Source organism: Chiroxiphia lanceolata, chromosome 12, assembly GCF_009829145.1.
Source record: "Chiroxiphia lanceolata isolate bChiLan1 chromosome 12, bChiLan1.pri, whole genome shotgun sequence".
Lineage (NCBI taxonomy): Eukaryota > Metazoa > Chordata > Aves > Passeriformes > Pipridae > Chiroxiphia > Chiroxiphia lanceolata.
The window spans coordinates 14979240-15000266 of NC_045648.1; the positions used below are offsets into that span (position 1 = coordinate 14979240).

General features: G+C 39.3%; 1 protein-coding gene across 1 annotated transcript in view; it reads right to left on the reverse strand.

Moving 5' to 3' along the window:
• THSD4 (thrombospondin type 1 domain containing 4) overlaps positions 1 to 21027 on the reverse strand; it is a 96679-nt gene that overhangs the window by 38378 nt on the left and 37274 nt on the right. Inside the window, exon 2 of the mRNA XM_032700490.1 lies at positions 16389 to 16593. Within this exon, the coding sequence (XP_032556381.1) occupies positions 16389 to 16593 (205 nt within the window). The remainder of the gene's footprint in view (positions 1 to 16388; positions 16594 to 21027) is intronic.

A 21027-nucleotide genomic window follows, 5' to 3' on the forward strand; every position in this document is an offset into this window, starting at 1 on the left:
CATAGCACAGTTTCTTCCCAAAGTCTTCAACTTTACACGACCTATTTCAATACAATTCAAGGCAAACCCAGGAGTTTTATCAGGGAGACGGCAGACACAGAGAAATCAATCCTCTTAATCCAGTTTTTTTGTGGACTAGACCATAGTGATTGGCCTAATTTGAAGTGGTTACACTCACAGGCCACTGCCAAGCCATAAATCCCAGCACTGCTATTGCAGTTGTATTGCAGGGAGCAGGACCTTGGACAAACCCCTCCCACACCCTGATCCATGGACAGAACAAGCTGCCACTACTCTGGTGGATAAGCTGTTTATCTGCACAGACTGGGGTCCTGTGGGAAAGGACATGGCTTGGGAGAAGCTGCTGCCAGCCCTGGAATATCTGCTGAACACCTTTGTGCAGCCTTTGTTGAATTACAACTGTTAAACTGGAAGCACATGTTGCATCTTCCAATTTACTTCTCATTCCTGACTAATGGAACACTGAAGTGGTCTAACTACTGAGCAAAGAGCCAAGAATGGGTTTTTGGAGAGAAGAAAGCCAATTTAGGAGAGGCTTTGGGATCCTTTAGAGGTTGGGCCTGTGCTATGAGCACAGCAGGCCTGGAGGTAACTGCCAAGGTTTGCAGCCCTTTGCAGTCATTATATTATATAAAACAATTGAATTTGAGATACAGTCATTCAATAAAGTTCTTGAGTCACCTACATTTACAAAAATGCATCAAATAAGTTTGAACAAATTAACTGAACCAAAAAAACCTTTATCAGAGATTATTATTACCAGGCCAAGTAAACATTAACCCCCAGATACCTCCTTGATGGCTTTTGACAGATATATAAATTCAGGTTAAAATATTTACTAGTGTTTTAAAGAATGCATTGGTAGAATATTTTGTTTGAATGGGATTTGGTATTACCCTTTATGCTGCCTTTCAATTAGCATCTTCTTCACTTTACTTTTTCCACCTCTTTTATTTCTTTTCTATTTACCTTCTCTATTTGTTTCTATACTAGCTGCCTAAAAAAATATAATCTAAAACACAAACCCTGCCCACCTTATCCAAGGAAACCATAACCAGTTGATCAAATAACATCTCTTCCACTCAAGCCAATAAAATCACTGCAGACATCTGCACTGACAGTCTCTTCTGCCCAAAAAACCCCATCAAAACACAACCCCAAACCAACCCACAAGCAAAATCAACTGAAAAAGCAACAAAAAGGTTAAAGGAGCTGTTCAACACTTTTCTCAAACATGTGATGTAAACACACTGTTTCTTCTCACTTGTAAATGCACCGTGAAAAAAAAGGGTTGTGGGGCTTCCTAAGAGCTTTCCTCAGTTATTCCATTCCAGAACAGAGGGATGGTGGCTGCCTCAGCAAAACTGAGCTCCACATTAACCACTCTGGGACACAGCTCAAGATCTTCAGTGCACTGATCAACAATCAATAATGGTTTCCAATGCTTACTTAGGCAGGGTAGGAATAATAATGCAGCAGAAGAAGGGCAGCACATAATTGAATTAAATTTCTAGAGGATAAAAATACCTCTTGCCCAAAAGCTGCAGCCTCTCACCGGGTATTTGTGCATGCACACACACAGGCCCAGGAGCCACCCACAGACCCCTGGCAAAGCCTGGGCACAACCAAGAAATATTCCTGTACTCTGAGGTGTCTACAAAAATCTCCACTGTCACCCTGGTTGCCAATGACCAAAAAAGACAGTGTGTTACTGGAACCTTGCCTTGAGGTAATATACATAACAGATCAATCATTTATTCAAGAGCTCTTCTCCCATTTCTGCCTGCACTAAATAGGAACACACCACAGGACCGATACAGGGAAAGTTACACTTCTTGTTTAAATTGCAGACTGAAATACCACTCATAGTCTTCAATATGATATTTAGCTGTCTTCTCTTAAAAAAAATCACTGTTTCAATGTTTCCAAGTTCACAACCCACTCAATTAACAATTACTTCCAAATCAAAGATTATTCTTCCCTTGTTTAAGGACCATAAATCCTAGGGAAAATATCTGACCATGAACTGGCAATGTGAACTCGATATTAAAGATCTTGCTGGACAATACTGATATACACATATTTCAAGTCCAGTGGGTTTCAACACTGTGTATTTTTTCATTTATAATCCTATCACAAATCCACACAGCGACTTCAGTGGTTAACAGCATTTTTCCTGATTAACTTCAGTGAAGACAGAAACAAACCCCACCCTAAATACCAAAACACAAACTGGTTCCCTTTACAAAGACTTACTGTCAGATAGAGTTTAGGATAATGGTCACTTGAGAGAGAAAGGAACTTTTAGTAATCCCATGGAGAGATAAAATATTTTCCATTTTCATATTCGGTTATATCCACAAATACCAATGACTTTATTTTGTTTTGCCTTTCTTTTCCATTCATTTAGTGTGTCTTTCTCTTGAGTCTGTCTCACACAAAATCTTTTCCATCTGTTTCCAAGTGTATCTTCATTATAGGTATTATTACTTTTATGATTATTAGGTTTTGAAGCTCTTGATTCAAATCAGGGGTTACTCCATACTGCTTTACTTCCCAAGCAAAGAGCCAGGCCCAAGGAAATCAATGGCACCATTGTAATTTCCAAGCTGCAGAGGATCTGCCCCTGCTTGTTTGAACAGCAGCTTTTCTACGTCCACAAGCACGTAGGCATAAAAGTCTGCTCAAAGTTCAAAAGCAGTTTTAAATTTTGTGCCCTTCTTTACAAACACTTCTAAAGTTATTTAGGCAGTAGAAAAAACCATTTATCCAGTTAGGCTCCAAAAAAGGTTAATACAGTTCATTGCAGTAGGTGCTTAATGGGCATTTTCAGGCTGCTCCTTATCCTGCTCACAGGATCGTGAGGATCCAATTAATTAATGTCAGAAAAACACTTTGAAGATAAGATGCACGTTCTGTGACGATTTTCTCAAAGAACCAAGGAGCTTTTGTTTCAACAGCCAAATTCTGGATGGAGGCATGAAATACAAACCCATGCAGTGGTGGGTTTGGGCAGAAATGGAGCGAAGGCGAAGGAGGGTAGCTTTGCACAGCAAGAACTTTTAGTCACTTCCCACTTTCTCTCTGCAAATACTTACCATGCTGAATGGATTTTAAGCCCTAAAAAGCTACATTGCTATTTATGATTAACTTTAGGAGGCAGTGTCTTGAAATAGTCCTGGAACATCTTAGTGATCTACTGAAGTCTGGGAGCCTCTCAAAGACTGAGAAACCTGGGCAGCACTGCTGATGTTCACAGGCACCAAACCATGCAGGACAGGAAAGGCCTGGCCTATCCTTGCATTCCCTCAGAAGATCAGTTATAGGATCTTTCTCACATGGATTTGGACCCTGAGAAAGCTGGATCATCATGACAGACATGAGGATCTAAACAAACATTAAACTCCATTCCACCATCATTTCTGCTGGGGATGCAAACACGCAGCACCTTTGGTACCACCTCACTTGTGACACCCAATACTCTGCACAAGATTAGTGTAATTTATCTGATGCCCAACAAGCCAAGACAGAATCTGGACTTCAGACTTCAGTTCCTCAGACCAGTTAAACACATTACTATTAACATTGAACATCTGCTTGAAAACCTCCCCTACAGAGTGTGTTTTTAAGGTTTGAAGTTGCCAAAGTCAGCATTTATGCAGACCCAGAGAATTGCACTAGTCCATTATTCTGCACAATTAGTGAGAGCAGAAGTTTCACCCTTGCAAGTGATGGTGCTGAACTGCCTTAGAAGGAGAGAACAAGAGATAAAAACTACAAGTTAGACATTAAAAGCTATTTTCCAGTTTTCAAGGGAAGAAAGACATAGGATGGTTGCTTTATACTGGAGGAGGGAAGAAAAAGCACAAGTAGGTGGTGATGCATAAGAGACACCAGTTCTTGTTAAAACTGAAATCCAACAGGAGTTTGACTCTAAATATGCAATATTATACCAAATTTAAGACCTAAGTATGCCAGAATGACAGAGCAACAGATGACTCACATACGAGCAGATGCCAGTCAGCACTTACAGTTCAGTGTTAACTCATTCCACCTCTAAGACAGAATGAAAATTCAAACATAGTAAATTAAAATTGCACAATTCAACCAAGTGAAAAGAAAACAGCACTAGTCCATTACTAACGACACCAAATTTGCCAGGAAAATCTGCATCCTCAGATGCAGACACAAAATGCACTATGGAAATACTGAAGAAAATTTTATACCATCTCTGTGTAATCAGGTTTATCTGCTCTGTCACAGTATTCCTTTGTTCTAACAAGCAGCACTGTCAGGTTTAGATTTTTACACCTTACAGTCTGACAGGTAACTTATTAATGGTTTAATACTAAGCAGAGTTGAGGGTCTCTAAGCTTAAAACAAATGATGAAGCTAAACAACTGAAAAAAGCCTTCATCAATTCACCTCCAGAAAAGTGTCAAATTTCTATTGCTTCACTGGCATTAGGGATGGTATTGAAATAAAACACAAATGCTTACATCCCATTCCACATTCCCTGTCTCTGCCTCCTCGATCTTTAGAGAAATTCCAAGGTAGGAAAAAAATTATTCCATTTGATTTCACCTTTCCTTCAAAAACGTGTGCAGTGGGGATGTTAAAGACATGGCACACACTCAAAACCGAAAAACAACAGTGAACAGGGAATTTTAAGACCCCTTTTTTGGTCTGTTCCTCAGTTTAATGTTCAGCTTTAGCAAACAAAATCCAAGTCAGTATCAAACTCTCCTGCTTCTCAATAAATACAAAATACTGTTCATCTGCCAAGGTGCACACGGAGAGTCATTGCTGGTTTCTGAAGTGTTTGAATCTCTTCAGTAACAGACGGGTTTTACCTTTACAATAACACTGTGTTCTACTTGCTGGTGTTCTCATTGCACAGTCTGTTAACTGAAGACAAATAAAGGACAGAACAAAGATGCAAAGTGCACCCTCCCAAAGTGCCCATCCAAACACTCCTGGCTGTGTGTGATCCTGGGCCACGCTTCTCCCTGGATTCTGGGGACACACCTCTCCTGCCTCGGGAACACCCCAGGCACTTTGCTGGGAAGCACCACTGCAAAGGGCCACTGTCAGGACAAGCAAATTCGAGGTTAACCTGAACACATGAATAGAATTTCTCCTGTTAATCTCTTTAAATTAAACTGTCTGTAAGGTTTGTGGTGATGTACTAAATTACAGACACATGACACTTCTTTGGGAACCAACAGAACAGAACAAAACTCTTGAGATTTTCCTTTGTAGTTCTCCAAAATCTGTCCCTGCACAACTGCTCAGAACTGAGCTCACACTGACGGGCCCGGGGAAGGAATCCTCTGTTTCATTCACGAACCTTTGCTTGGATGTAACTCCCAAACTTTGCAGCTTCAGTGCAAAACTCCCTCTAACAGAGCTCACTGCTGGCACAGCAACAAACCAGGTCTGCTGCTCATTAGGATGGTATGAACAGCTTCAAAACAATCCCCAAGGAACTCTCCTGAACCAGAGACTCAGAAGCTTTAGGAATTAACTATGATGTGCTATAAAGCAAGGTGAGGGTTGTAGGAAAAACTGATTTTTTCACTCTATCAATAGATACAGTCTGAAGAAACTACAGGTTCTTAAGACTACATGTTACAACTGATACATTGGAGACCTTTTTCTCAAAAGGCTGCTTTGATAAATTTAAAACAGAAAATTATGATGTTGGGAAGTTAGAATCTCTTGACAAAAATTTAAGACTGCATCATGCTTCTCAGCCTTTTTTTTTTATTGTCGGAAGACAGCTGAAGAAAGGTATTGTCTGTTTATAATGCAAATTTAAGCTCAAACCAATTTCCATGGCTTGGCATTAATTGCTGTTAATTAGGCTCGGGAAAGGAAAGAAAAAGTATTTGGTAAGAACTACTAAAAAATCAGAGGAACTATCATTCTGAATATAGAACAACCCCTTCTAGCTCTGCCAGACACTTGAGGAAAAACCAATCCTTCCAGTCCTCTGCAATATGAGCCCAGAAGAGAATGACAAAATGTTATGACAGAAATTCAACAGTAAACTTATAATTCCACTTACTGAAGGAATCTTTATTTTGCAGTATGACCGAATGTCTGCAGACTCATTATCCACTAAGACATTGTTGCCTTAGTTCCTCACAAGTAATTGTAATGATGAGATCTCTTTTCACCAATCAAAATGTATCTCTTTCCCAAGTTCTCCACAGCTCTGGCATCAATTATCACTTCAATGTTCTCATGCTTGGTTCCAGGCCTCCTGCCCAATGACCAGTTCTGCTCTTGCTCCCTCCTGAGGTTCACCTCCCATCATTTCAGTGAAGCTCCTCCAAAGAATCCTTAATTTAAGTTCCCTTCAGCTGTTCCTTGCTCTGTACCAGCGGCACAGTTTTAGGGTGTGGAGGCACCTGCTGTGGGCTCGTGCCACACAACCTCTCACACCCACTGCCTGCTGACTCAGGGCAGGGAATTCTTCCTTTCTGCTCCCCCTCTGCTGCTGGAGGTGGCTGTGGGTGAAGGAGAGGGACTGAAGTATCAACCTTAATGCAGAGAAGCTGCAGCTGGACAGTCATGGCCTTAAACCCCTTTATTAGCACATTGTGGTTACCAGTGGCCAACAGATTCTGTTCTGCTGTCTTGGTCTAGATCAGCAGTGCAAGCTGGTAACCTTTGCTGGGTAGCTCATTAAAAATAAGTCCATATTCAGAGAGCAGACATTCACCTGACCTAGATCTTTAAAGCACACTACCAAAGTTTTTAGAATTACAGCAGTTTGATATTTAAAAATGGAGTCATGACCGTGGGGTAAGTACTACTGCTGTGGGTACAAATATGAAAGCAAGACTGGGTCTGTAAGGCTTCTAAGCACCCAAATTCTTCTGACACAAAGTGTTTGAAGTAATATTCAATAGAAAACAAAGACACTGGGCAAGTTAAGAAATAAAGGATAAAGTTTAATCTCCCTTGACTAACTTAATCACACAGTCTATAAATCAAGTTTTAAATCCCCATATATATTCTGTATTAAAAAAGACTTGGATTTCTTTTGGAATTTAATGCTGCAATATAAAAATATTCTCTGCAGATGAAATCTCTTTATTTGATCCAACCATGAAGCCACTAATCATGTAGAACTTCTACTGGGTGATTATTTTACTAAAAGAGATTTTAAAAAGGGTAAAACCCAAAAATGTTGAAACTGAGCAGTTCAAAGGGAAATAAGAGAAGAAACAGCAAAAAAAAAAGTTTCTTTTACAGAATCAAAGATGTAAGAACACATTCTATCTCACTAGATCAAGAGATGCTTAAGGAACAAAGAAAGGTTTTTCACTATCCAAAAGAGAATTTTGCTCAGAATAAAATAAGATTAGGGAATCAAAGAATGCTGTACAGAAATATCTGTGACAATTGAAACCAGGTTCTCAACCATTTTTTCCTAAGTTTGGTTGTGTAGCATTTGAACAACTATTTAAATTAGTAACAACCTCTCCTCTTGGCAAGAAAGGAAAGAAATGTGTCTTCGTGTGATTTGGGAATTTGCCTGTGAATTTGTTTATGAATTTGGATTGACATTGGTCATTCCTTATGTACAGCTAAGCCAGAGAACAAAATTATTTTTAAATTAAAATTCATAAGAAGAGGAGAAAAGTATTGTATCACACCAGTGACTACATCTTGACAACAACTTAAAAAAATAGTGTTTACTCCATGTAAAAAGACAACTGAGCAACAGATTGCATATGAGGGACTTCAATTAACTCACAAAGCTAATTACTTCCAAAGAGTAAACAGCATTTCCAAAACAGTCCCTTGTTGCTCATCTTAGAGACAAAGGAAGAATGGAGAGGAGCTGAAAGTCAGCTGCATTCCTGAGAAGAGAATCCATGTTACTAAATATTGGTCACTGCCATGAACTCTATGCAGCAGAAGGTGCTCAATTAACATACACTGTTCAGGGGCTTAGATACTTTAAGAAGCCTTGAACAAACCATGTGTTGATATTCCAAACACCACATGCTGTTCAAATGAGTATTTTCATGGAAACTACTTGATGGTTTGGTCATCAACTAGAAGACAGAAATAATCCAAAGCTTCAAGATCTAAAAAGTTCTCATTAATTGGGTTCAGATTAATAAAAACTGTTCAAACAGCCCATCTCTTTCATGTTTTAATGCATTTTCTTTGAAATTTTTGCATTCAAGTTCCTTAGTTCTGTCTATAGCTGGAAACAGAAGTATAATCAAAACAATGTGAGAAAGGCTGAAATTAAAGATTTTGGGGTCTGACAAGAAGCAGGAAATACTAAAAATCTTGCAGAGTCAGTTCTCCAGAGGCTTCCAGGCCAAGGGGGTTTTGCAAAGTTATATAAGCAAGCAGATTGCTGGGTGCTTTACAAGGCAAACTGAACAACCAGCCTTTCTGAGTTCCCTCTCACTATTTTGCATATTTCTCTTTATCCCTTTCCCTTCCTTTCAAAGCAATCTTTCCATATTTCAAGAGAAGTTAAAAAAACATTCTTTTAATACAGAACTTACGAAACAAGCACCTCAGTGGGACTCACTGCTGCTGGCTGTTGTTCAGATGATGCATTTGCAGGGCAGGTCATCAAAGTAACAGCAGGCTTCAGCTGGTGCTCTGCCCTGGGGATTGCTGTTTTTATAAGAACATTGCTTACAAACAAAGGGTAAAAAAACCCACAACACCACCTCTGCCAAATGATGGCAGAACTAGGAAACACAGGAAATGAAAACATGATTTCCATGAGTTTCCAAACTGGTCATGATCGCTGTCACCAACGAGCAGGTATGAGCCAAAAAATGAAAAAGAAACATTTCTATTCTCCCTCAAGATGCAGAGGGTAAAAGCCAGGAAGCTGTTTACCTGGAAAAACAGCAACACAGAGAATTCTCCTTCAGGTTCAGGTCAGATGGAAAGCCATGAAGCTCCCAGGCTTCTTGCTCAGCATCCCAACCCAGAGCTCCCTCCAGATCTCCCACCAGCAGCAAACAAGGAGAAACTCATTTAGAAGCTCAACAGAGAAAATACTGATGGCAAGTGCCTGCAGAAAACTGGTCTGTAAGACAGGGGGGGAACAGCTGTGACACACAAGCTGACCCAGCCATCCAGGCTCAACCACTTTCCTGAGGCAAAGAGCACTTCCCTTCACCCAGATCAGTAGCAAGGTCTGTCTTTTAGTAAAAGTTTTTTTAAAGATCTGCCATTTAACATATAAAAAAGAATAAACTAGTTTTTGAGAAAGCATTTCCTTTGTATGTTTTCAAAATGTGCCTGGAGCCCTACAGACCACTGTACAGAGTGGTAGATACAAGCTGTTTAATGAAGCCAGAAGGGAAAAGGTTACTTTGGAATTTAGTATAACAAGATAACCCTGCCAGGAACTTCAAATTGGAATTATTTCAGCAACACCAGTACTGAAAAAATACATGGTCAGCAAAGAATAATGTCCTGGATATACTGTGTTTCAACTCCAGGTCATTACACGAGGTAAGATGCTTGTGCAACTTGGATTCAGTGGAGTTGAATTCATTAACACAAGGGTTGAATTTCATCCAAAGTCTTAACAGCTTCAAGGAGTTTAGAGGGTGATCACCCCCAGCCAAATAATACATGTTGGCTACAGTAAGATGAACATTTATTTAGTGAAAGAAACTCTCCCTGAAGAAAAACCATTTGAAACTATTTTATGGACAATAATTCAAAGGATATGTAAGTGTGTGTGCAGGAAGAACCTGGCATCTTAATAACAAACTACAGGTAAGAAATGTTAGAAAGGCAGCTATTGCACACTTCTATCTGGTTTAATATACAGTCTCCTATTAGTTTTTGCATTTCTTTTGCATTAGAAGCAAATTTGTGATAGTCTTCATTCTCAAAAAGGCAAATGCTTTGACAGTTGAAAGATCCTACCCTCTCCCTGGCTTTGTGTTCATCACCACAGATCTCATCTTCCACACCCCTGAGTGATCTCTCCTATGTGACAAACATCCAGCTGTGGCTTCAAACACCAACAGTGAGCTCCAGTGCCCTGTAACCCAGCATTACCCTTTGGGAAGGAATGGTTTAATAAACAGAATATTACCAACAGTGCAGAAGGAAGGACAAAGACTTAAATGTGACACAGTGAACACTTCATCCTGGATAGGCTAGGATCAGACACTTGAGCAGTGAGGCTGTTTTTAAATCCATGGGGAAAAAGACAATGCTCTTAGCAGACCTGTCTTAGTTTTGAATTAAAGCATGGCCACACAGAGAGTAATTTATTAAAATTACTGTTAATTCAGATAATCAATGTATCTAGAACTGAGGAACCAATGCTAACTGAAATAAGTGAAAAAAAAAATTAGAATCTTCTCTGCTCATCAGGTCTCTTCTAAAACTGACATTGAATTGAAAGTTTTGAGGTGCCCAAAAATTTTTAAAGCTTCTATTAATGGCCAGTCTTGTAGAATCAGAAAATATTTAACCAAAAGTAGAATCTGAAGCACCGAAGGACACGACTGAGAGTGGAGACAAAAAGATAAGGCAGAAGCAAAAAACCAGTAGCTATCAATTTATATTACCAGTATCATGTTTTTATAGGAATACCTGATCTTGCAAACATTAAAAAAAAAAACCCCAAACCAAAAAACACCAAACCCCAACTTGTTCCTCTTCCTGTGTAATATTTCCTGAGTCTTCAGTTCAGCATTCAGGAAACAAGGACACAGCACTTGCCCTGGGATACCTAATCATAAAAAGCATTTCTTAGGAATATTATTCAAAATGTTCTGCTTAAGTTTACACAGAGATTCTAACTAATAATTTGCTCTGTAATTTCCTCATGGTTTGAACTTGCTGTGCTGAATTTCAGTTGATTTAAGAAGTGTTTCCTTAAATCTTTTCTCCACAGTTTGGAGCACATTGTTGGCTGTACAAAGAAATGTCTTTGTTGTTTAACTCCAGCAGAGAACAGGCAAGAGGACCAAGGACAAAAGGTAAAAAAAATAGTTATTCTTATCCAGATATTGTAATTACATGTTTTCTAAGTGCTGCATTCAGTAAGCTGTGGATGCAAGAGAAACACTCCAACTCCAGTGCACAGACAGGGATGCACTCAATGAATAATACACACCAGAAGAAATGCCATGTTTAAGTCACTGAAAACTCAGACATGTATCCTCTCCTCCATATTACTATATAGTATTTGTTGCAACTTTTTTTGCACAGAAACCTGTAAACTTGTACAAAAATAAAATTAAAATAAAATCAGTAACAGCAATTAAAAAATAAGTATATTTTGAAGTGTATTAATTGATCTACTTAGCCCCACATGAAGGAAATGAGTTAATTGTTTATATTATAAAACTTTTCATATGATCACCTGTGATATCAATGCCTCTAACAACGTTTATCCAAATTCTCTGCCAGTGTTCTAAACTAACTCCTTTATCTGCTGTAAATTTCAATCTCTAAATTGATTTCAAAATGTTATTTTAACCTCCAGAGCTGCTAACAATATTTCATGATGAAATGTACTGCTTGAATGTTATCTGCTGCATGGAATACGGAGTGAAAGTGGGTTTTGAGCACCTTTTCAGAGCCCCATTAGTATCAGCTCCTGTTCTTTCCATCTGACAAATTTCTTACAACCATACTCGTGTTCAGGGACATCAATTTTCACAAAGGTGCTATTAACAACTCTTGGAGTTTTGTTTAAAAATATTAATGTGCAACTCTTATTTTAATCATAAATACTGTACACTGGTATGTGCCAAGAGAAGATGCTACAATAGCAGAGCATCATTTTACAGAAAGTGGGGGAAATGGATTAGACCCAAAGATATCTCTATTTCATTTAGTGGCTGAAACTGCTTAATTCCATTAAAACCAAAACTGAAATACAGAATATATTCCCTGAAGGAACTGTGATGTGCTTTACAATGAGCAATGAAATGAATTTCACTGTGGAACAACCACCTTTGTAGCAAAGCAGTGTTCAGGTGAGAAACAAAACGTTAAGGGACTTGCTAAAACTCTGCTGGATCTCCCCTCCCTTTCCAGGGACACTCACACCCCCCAGCTGTCAGCACTGGTGGCACCGTGTCTGAGACCATTGGATGAACTGGATCCCAAGGCCACAGGACTCCAAACTCAGACAACTGCCCCAGAAACAAACTGTTCCTTGAGTTACAGGACATGATCACATGCCTTTAATGAGAGCAAGTTCATCACACAGTGTAAATGTATTCCAAAACGAGCACATTTTCAACCATTGGATCTCTCAATCTCATATTAAGCTAAATTTTAACTACTGGTACCTCCTTCCCACCAGATTGCCTTGCTGCTGAGGCTGTGGATATGGAGGACAACCAGCTTCTTTAAATTGAGTTCTCAAGACACAAAAAAGGCCAAAAAACCCCACCTTCCAAATAATCACTTCAGATTCGTGTTATTTGGCCTTAAACTTTGCCATTATCTCAAATCCCAATCCCGAAGATGATGAAGGATATTTCTACTCAAAACCACATGTTTTGCAGCACAAGTGCTGTAACATCCTGGTCCCACTGAAGGTATTATGGTCCCACTTAATTCAGTGGCAGGCTTCCCAATTCCATGTATGAGAACTGGCCAGCTGATGATTACCAGTGGGATAAAAAGTATGTCTTTGTCTCTTTTCTGTACAAGACCAGCATGTGACAGAAGTGCTTTGCCAATGGAAAACTCTGTCCAAGGTCAGCTGTTCTGTTACCAACGGGTCTACCACGTCAGCCAGTAAGAAAATGTTGCTGAAAACATCTTTGAGAAGCAAATCCTTCTGACACAGCTCAGGACTGCACAGCCTCTAACCTTCTTTACACTTTAGAGAGTCTAAACCTAAATGGTAATAAAATACTAGAGTAAATATACAGCCTGATGAATACATTATTAACAGGAATGAATAGCTATTATACAGCACTCCAAACTGGACTGCTTTCTTTCTGAACTAACATACACTAGAAAACAAACATGAGATGTTTCCTGGGGAATTTCAGATACACCCAATGGCTCTGTTAGTTAGTTAATTTTGGCTCACTAAGAAACACTAGTTAATGCTGCAGCTCATTCTCAAACTGACTGCTAAAATATTTTCCTCTATCAGATCAACACTCTTCCTACAGTGAAGAGCTGCAAGAAATGGAAAGCCTAAAAGGAATTGGAGCACTTGGGCAGGGAGGGAAGGAAATATGTTTGTGTTATATGAAATTCATTTATCAAAAACTGGGATTTTGTGAAAAGTTAATTACAAAGCTACATGAAAAACCAGCTAAACAACCATTGAAATTGCCTGTCTCCTTTAATCTGCATATTCTGAGTACCCAGATAATGACACGTTCCAGAAATACTTTAAAGCTTTATATACCACTGTCATGTTTTCTCTTCTGACAGAAGTTTATCATTTACAAGTAGCAAGAACTTAAAAATTTTATACTGGAATCACTCCAACTTGTGTGCAAAGACCAAAAATGCAGTACTTAAAATGAGCAAACCTCAAGAAGCTCCATCATATTCAGCAGAATCATTAAGACTGTGCTTTTTATGAGGGTCATAAGCTCTGCAACAATGAGCAATAGATTACTAGAGAAAAGTTCACAAAAGCAGTGTGGAGAAGCTTTCAAATGTTTGAATGACTTTTAGCTGAGTTTGATACTTTTTCCAGCACCTCCTGATTTTACACAAACTTTCCTGATTGCTCACTTGGTTGGTGCTTTTGACAAAACAGTGAAAAGATGTGGAGAGCTTTGTAAAAATTGGAACACATGGAACCAAGACAATCTCCTAAACAGAGACAAGCAGGATAACTCCAATTCCCAGAAACATCTGCTGTCATCTTCTAAAAAAAAAATTAAATAAATCTTACTGACCTTGAGCCAACTTATGATTTTGCATTGAAGAAACCATAAAATGTACAAAGTGAAAGGAAAACCAAAAGCAACTACCTTACACTCCTTGAACCAAGTGGAATGTTGCTTACAAGCAGCTCTGCTGGCTACAACTGGATCATGACAGAACAGGGTCCAGAAAATTCAGTTTTGCAAAGTATTTAACTACATCCTTAAAGGAATGGCTGCTGGGTTGTTTTTCCTGTTGTTGCTACACCTTAAGGATAAGAGTTTTTTTAATTATTACTTTTAAAGTTCAAGACTTTTGTTTATTACCATAAATATAGAGAAAACAGTAAATACCAGATCTTGAGTTCTCAAGCTTCCCAGTTCTACCAGTGTTATGGGCATTATGTCTATATTCTGAATGCTGCTTTATCAGTGGGAAATTTGTGACCACCAATGTGCCAGAACCCAACCTCACAATTACCATTTCACTTGTCCAATAAATTGCTTGATAAACCTGTCTCTGGTTTCGGTTTTCTGATCTGCTGGAACATGTTCATTCCTGTCCTGGTGCAACTCACCTGCCTCAATAAAGCAAGTTTCTTGTGTAACAATGTAAGCAGAACAGCTGGAGTCCTTCTAGCTGGAATTACATCCTCAAGAATTCCTAACAAGCGAGCGAGCTGGCAAACTGAACAGACTAAATCCATACCAGCAGCTTTAAAATAAAACACATGAAATGGATAAAAAACAAAAGGAAAAAAAAGAAGGAAAGAAAAGAAATGATAGCATAAACCAAGGGTTCTGGGGATAAGCAGTTAAGGAGTAGCATGGGAACCATGCCAACGGCCTGGTTATTTTTAATCAAAAAATGTTACTTTCTCTCTGTGCTGCCCATTCCAAAAATGTTGAAGTGGCTCAGGCCATTTTAACATAGTTAAGGGAATTTTTCTGCCAGCTGTTTTTAGATGCTGGCACATAAATCTGACAGAAAAATTACATTCAGCTCCATGATTTTATATATTAGTAACATGACTGCTTTCACTGTACTGCCAAGTAAGCTCCGTTCTCACCCATTTTCTACCAAGTGTACAAGTATCTGTGGAAGTTCTTTAGAGAGAATTATTGGTATAGTTCATCATCAATCAAGTTGGTGTTGATGGATGTTATACAAACTGTTGGCATGAACAAATGAATGCTAGTGCATTTAGGTACATAATGTATAAAAAACTCACTTGGATGAAACCAGGACAAATTAGAACTGATAAGACCACCCTACAAAAGGTCCAGACATTTGGTTTTCTTGGACTGTGGGTAGTTTACATTATTTCTTCAATTTTTGAAGGGTTACTTGTACAATTATGGAGCTCACGTTACAGTTCAGACTGTTCCCCACAACAAACTCCCATCCACAGGCACTGTTCCTGTAGAACTCAGTACAGCTGCAGCAGGAACTAAGGGGAAGAAAGTAGAAAAGAGGTGAGAAGCAATTCCATAACGAGCATTTTCCTTTCTTGTACCTGAGCAGCAGGTGAGATGCTCACCAGCCACAAATGAGATAAAGCAGCTGTCCAAGAGGAATACTGGGGTTTGGAACTTCCAGTACAGTTTTAGCAAAGACTACACCAATTTTACCATCTGCTCTAGCAATTGGTAAGACAGATCTAAGGATGGACTAACAGGTGAAGAGAAAGTAAAGGGTGAGGAGCAGGTTTTATAAATTTGAACTGATTCTTCTCTCTCCAGTCCACTCAGCAGAACTGCCTCCAAAACATGCACAAATATAGACAAACCAAGGGCTTTGTAACTTGGGAACAGGACAGGTGACAACAGGGAAAGCCACAGTTCATAAATGCACACAAGATTGACATAGATCTGCATAAATTCCACATAATCTCTGAGTTGTAACCCATTACACACATCTAGAAATATACCTCAAGATGTTATGTTAATATAAATATTCAAGGACAATCTATGGTTTTGAATTAAGAACCTGCTTCAGAATAAACAAGTGTACAAATGACCTTGGATTCTGCAAATGCCACCTCAGTACCAAATTATCTCAATAAAATTTTTACATTCTTTCACTTTAAAAGAACTGAAATTTTAGGCAATCAGAAGATGCTCTTTCCTCCTCAAGCAGTCTCAATTCAATGTACATGAACAACCAATGCTTGGCTGGATTCCTGACTGCTCAGAGAAGGGCAGTGATGTGGGAAGGGAAAACACCAGAGCAGAACCAACTAACAGGAAATACCAAAGCCAGGTCAGATGGACAGGGAATACATGGGAACAGGTCTATGGTGTTTGTCGTGCAAGAACAACCTGGAATTACAGACAGTTCTATCAAAATACCTGTTTAATGATTTTCTTGCCTTTCCTCTCTTCTTCTTGACATCTACTGCACACAGCTCAGAGGGCCTTTCCTGGCACAACCTCCACCCAGTTGCACTAGAGCACAAAGAAGGCTTCATTCACTGAGATGCAACTTACCCAAATAGTTGTTGCTCTTTGACATCTCAGTAATGTTGATTTTAGTAGCTCCTTCAGGAATTTCCACTATCTTGTGGTAGCCAAGATTTGTTAGCGTGTGTTTGAAAACTCCAGACACCACCTTGCAAGCAGTGTTGTCCCCTCCACATATTCCACACTTGTCAATCACCTTGTCAGAACCCAGATAGTCGTCACAGCCAATGCTCTGCAAAATAAAGTAAGATTTCTTTTTCCAAGATCTTACAACTGCAGACTTTGGACATAATAACCAAGGATAGTATGACTTTCAGAGAACAATCAGTTGTGAAACCATTTTGAGAATCAGCATTTCAGCAACGTCTTCCTTTGTTCATCTGTATAAGAAAAGGCCAGAAAAGCTACAGGGTTTATAGGCTCGGGGTTTCAAAGTTAGCTGACAGGTTTTTACATCCTGCTACCAAAAATACAAGAACACACTAGAACAGTAATGCATTGTTCATCACTGATTGCATCCTCCTTGGCTGAAAGGAAAGAACCTCTTAACAACACAGTTCCCACAGCTGCTAGTCAGAGAAGAGGTGGAGAGCTATGATTATGTCAGGATTCAAAATGGGCTTTTTACAAAAGCAGAACTACTTCACACATAAAGTGTTGTCCTAATCTCCTCTAAAATTGAGCACTCAGCCTATTCTCACCAAAAGAGGTTTCTCAGAAATCTTTATGCTGCACCTTGACAGTTACAGAAGGGATCCTCCAGTTCACTGAGTAGAAAATCTTCAACCCACTCAGTAGCACCCACTTGGATGGGATAATTCAAAATAGATCATTTCCTACAATCATAGAATGGTTTGAGTTGGAAGGGACCTTGAAGATCATCTCATGCCAACCCCCCTGCCGTGGGCAGGGACATCTTCCACTAGACCAGGTTGCTCCAAGCCCTGTCCAACCTGGCCTTGAACAGTTCTAGGGATGGGGCAGCCACAGTTTCTCTGGGCATTTAAAATAATGTAAATTAAAGTGCAGAAAAAAGGTTACAGATTTGACACAAACAAGAAAAAAAATCTTTCCAAGTTACTGCACTTCAAAAGTCTCTACAGTACATGCACTACATCCTGTTTTACAGAAACATTTCTGTTCATTGATCTTGCTGGTTTGTATTTACAGACTTAAGGAAGTTTTATGATGAACACCTACCATCTACTTCTATGATTAACTGGCACACCCCAAAAAAGAACTTCTCATTCTCATTCAAATAAGAATGAAATATTACATGAGCCAGTAGAACAGAAACCTATCACATATTTTATGAAATGTAATTTGGAGGTTGAAACTAGATGATATTTAAGGTTCCTTGAACCTCAACCATTCTATCATTCTACAAATGTAGTAGTTCAAAGTAAATTTAATAAATTCATGTCTACCCCAAAGAAAAGCTTTTTTTAAGCACAAAGAAATCATTCATGATCATACTAAAGCTGCAAGTCAGGAAAGATGTCATAATAAGTTAAAAATACAGGAACAATGCAACAGATAAAAGGAAAAATCTAAGGTTGTTAACAGATAAATCAAGAAAATACCAGATCACTTATGCTAAAGTTGAAATGTGATAAAAGCATGTAAACAACAATTCTTCCATCATTTTTGATCTTACCTACCAAGTGCTGGAGCCTTATCTTTTTAACTAACCCCTGATCTACATTGTTCATGGTTCTTCTGTTAAGAGAATCATATTTGACATTCCATCATCCTCATTTTAATAAACAGTTTTCCATATTCTACCCGAATTTCTAAGCTTTTCTTGCCATGTCAGGTATCTTCTCCACATAAAGTCAGATGTTTTTACTTCCCAGGCCTCTCAAACAGAATGGGAAGATGTTCTTTTAATAATTCAACCAGTAACAAAATGGACACAAGCGAACTCACACATTGGAGATTTGGTGTTGCCCCAGGAGCTCAGGTGTGGTAACCACCTGTGCACTCCACAAAACACCTTCCCTGCAGCTGAGATGGTAATTTGGAGACTTCTTCACTGACCAGGAATGCAACTGTGTTTTCACAAAAACAACACCGTTATTTTCTGTAACAGTTTAAAAATCAACTTATCTATGAGATAAATCAGCTTCTGTTTTGTGACAACATAAGAAAGCACTTCAGCAGCAAGCCAAGGAAGAGATTTGATGTCCTGGAATTTTGATACTGGTTATGGCCTAATTATAGCCTGGAGATAAGTAGGAATTTGTGATGTGTTGGAATGGTTGACAGCTAAACAGCACACAGACAAACCAACTGGATTTCCTCCTAGAACACAGGCTTGAACTGGAGTTGGCTACAGAGGAAGCTCCAGATCCTCCAGAGACAGTTTCAAAATAAGCAGCAGATACTTAATCTACTTTGATGACAATATCTTTAAGTTATTAAAGGGCAGAAAATTAGCTGCATACAACTAGAAACTCTGTATTCCTCAGTACAAAATTTGGTTTTATTTCTGAAAACTGCAGAAATGCCTGAGTTGGGGTTTGCTGTTACACATCGTGGTGCTCGGGTAGTGGAGACAAGGCAGTTCCCAAAACCCTCTGAAACATGGCACAGCTGATGTGCCCAGCACCATGAGATGTCTCAGCACCAGCAGAATGCAGCTGCCAGAAACACAGGGAACACCAGGATGGCCAACAGAGAAAACCCTACAAGCCACAACCCCTCCAAAATGACATGGGCTCCCTCAGGAAATGGAATGAACCACTTTACCAAGGCACTTTCACACAAGGACAAGAGATTACAACAAAAAGAGCCTGTCAGAACACCAGACATCTGGGATTTCACTCCTGTGTATCCCATCACTGTCTTACTCAGGAGAAAGATCTGAGAGTGACCAACAAAGGAATTCCAGCAAGAACTGCAAAACCCATGAAGGAGTAGAGCTCCACAACAAGACTAGTAGAGTTTGGGTTTATTCCCAGCCATTGAACCCAAAGGTATTATGTTCTTCAAGTTCAGCACATCAATTAACAATACTGGAAAATAAATAAAATCCCCTGATCCTCAAAGAAAACATAAATAACTTCTGTCATAGATTTTGAAATTAAATTTTATTATTCTACTTTACCACTTGTATCCTATGAGATACAAGAATAATGATGTCCACAAGGTGGCACTTACAATCCTTGTGAAATCAAAATGCAGAAGGTCTTTGCAAAAAAAAAAAAAAAAAGAGAAAAAAGCTAATTTCTTACACCTCAACACAAAGTTTGTATTGCACTTCTTTTCAAATGAGCCTTTATCACATGAGTAACAACTGCTGTCATTTTGTTATCAGTAACAGGATCTTAAAATATCTCAGTCAATCCAAAGATTTCTTTTGGTTTGGAATGTACTTAATCTGAAATACAAATGTTGTACAAAACTGAAATAAAGGAGAACCTCTCAAACTGTTATTTCTTGCATCATATGTTCTCCTTGTCTGGTCACCAGGTGGACTTCATTTATCAATCATAAACAAATGTTTTAATCCAAATTCTGGTGTCTGTCCTCCAAAGGAATCCTCATTGACTTCAAAGTTGACATCAATGGGAAATTTGCCAAGTCACAAGGGTCAGGTTCTTTATGGATTTGACAGGGCAGAATTATGTCAATCCCATGGTCTTCACAATGTAAAATTTACTAGCAAGTTTAAATTACTTTTAGACTTAAATGTGTCAAACAGAAGTATATATATATATTTTTTTTTCCATTCACTTGAACTTTTGTGTAAAATTAATCACTCCCACTGAATCTGTGGGAATGAGAAAGATCAGGTTTAGGAGCATCTCAGGGACTTTTATGTACACAAATCTTTGGGACCAGACAGGATGCAACCAAGGGTGCCAACAGAGCTGGATGATTTCCCAGTGAGGTCATGGTGGTTGGCAGGAATGCCCAAAAAGCAGCTGCCACATCCATCTTCATTAAGGGCAAGAAGGAGGACCTGAGACTCAGCTGCAGGTTGGTCACCCTAACAGCCCTCAGGAGACTGCAGAGCTGATCCTCCTGGAAGGAGGATCCTCCAAATACATGAAGGACAAAAAAAAAAAAAAAAAAAGAACAACCCTCCTGGACATACCAAGGTCCAGTTGTGCCTGAACAAGCTGCTGTCTGCTGTGGTTCAGTCAGCTCAGCAGGTAAGTGGAGAGCAGTGGATGTTCTGTGCCTTGGGCTCAGTGACACCTTCAACATCATCTGTCACAGTGGTCTTAAAGCCACACTGCAGAAATCCAGACTGGGAAAGGTGACAGTAAGGGGAGCGGGAAACCACTGGATTGCCAGATTTAATGGGTAGTGATCCTGCTCCAAAATCCAACTGACAGGCACTTACCAGTGGCCTCTCCCAGGAGGGATACTGGAGGCAATACTGTTAAACACTCCTTGTGTGAGCTGGATGTTCAGACAGGAGTGTGCTGGCACCAAACTGCAGGGAGATGCTGGAAGCAGGACTGGATTGCTGCTCAGAGGTGTCTTGACAGCCTGGCAGAAGGGGCAGGCAGGAACCACAGGAAGTTAGAATGGGAAGTTCTGTGCCTTGCACAGAATAACTCCATGCACCAGGACAGGCTGGGAAGTAGCTCTGCAGTAAAGGACCTCAGGGATCTTGTGGACAACACGTTGGGTGTGAACAAGCAACGTGCCC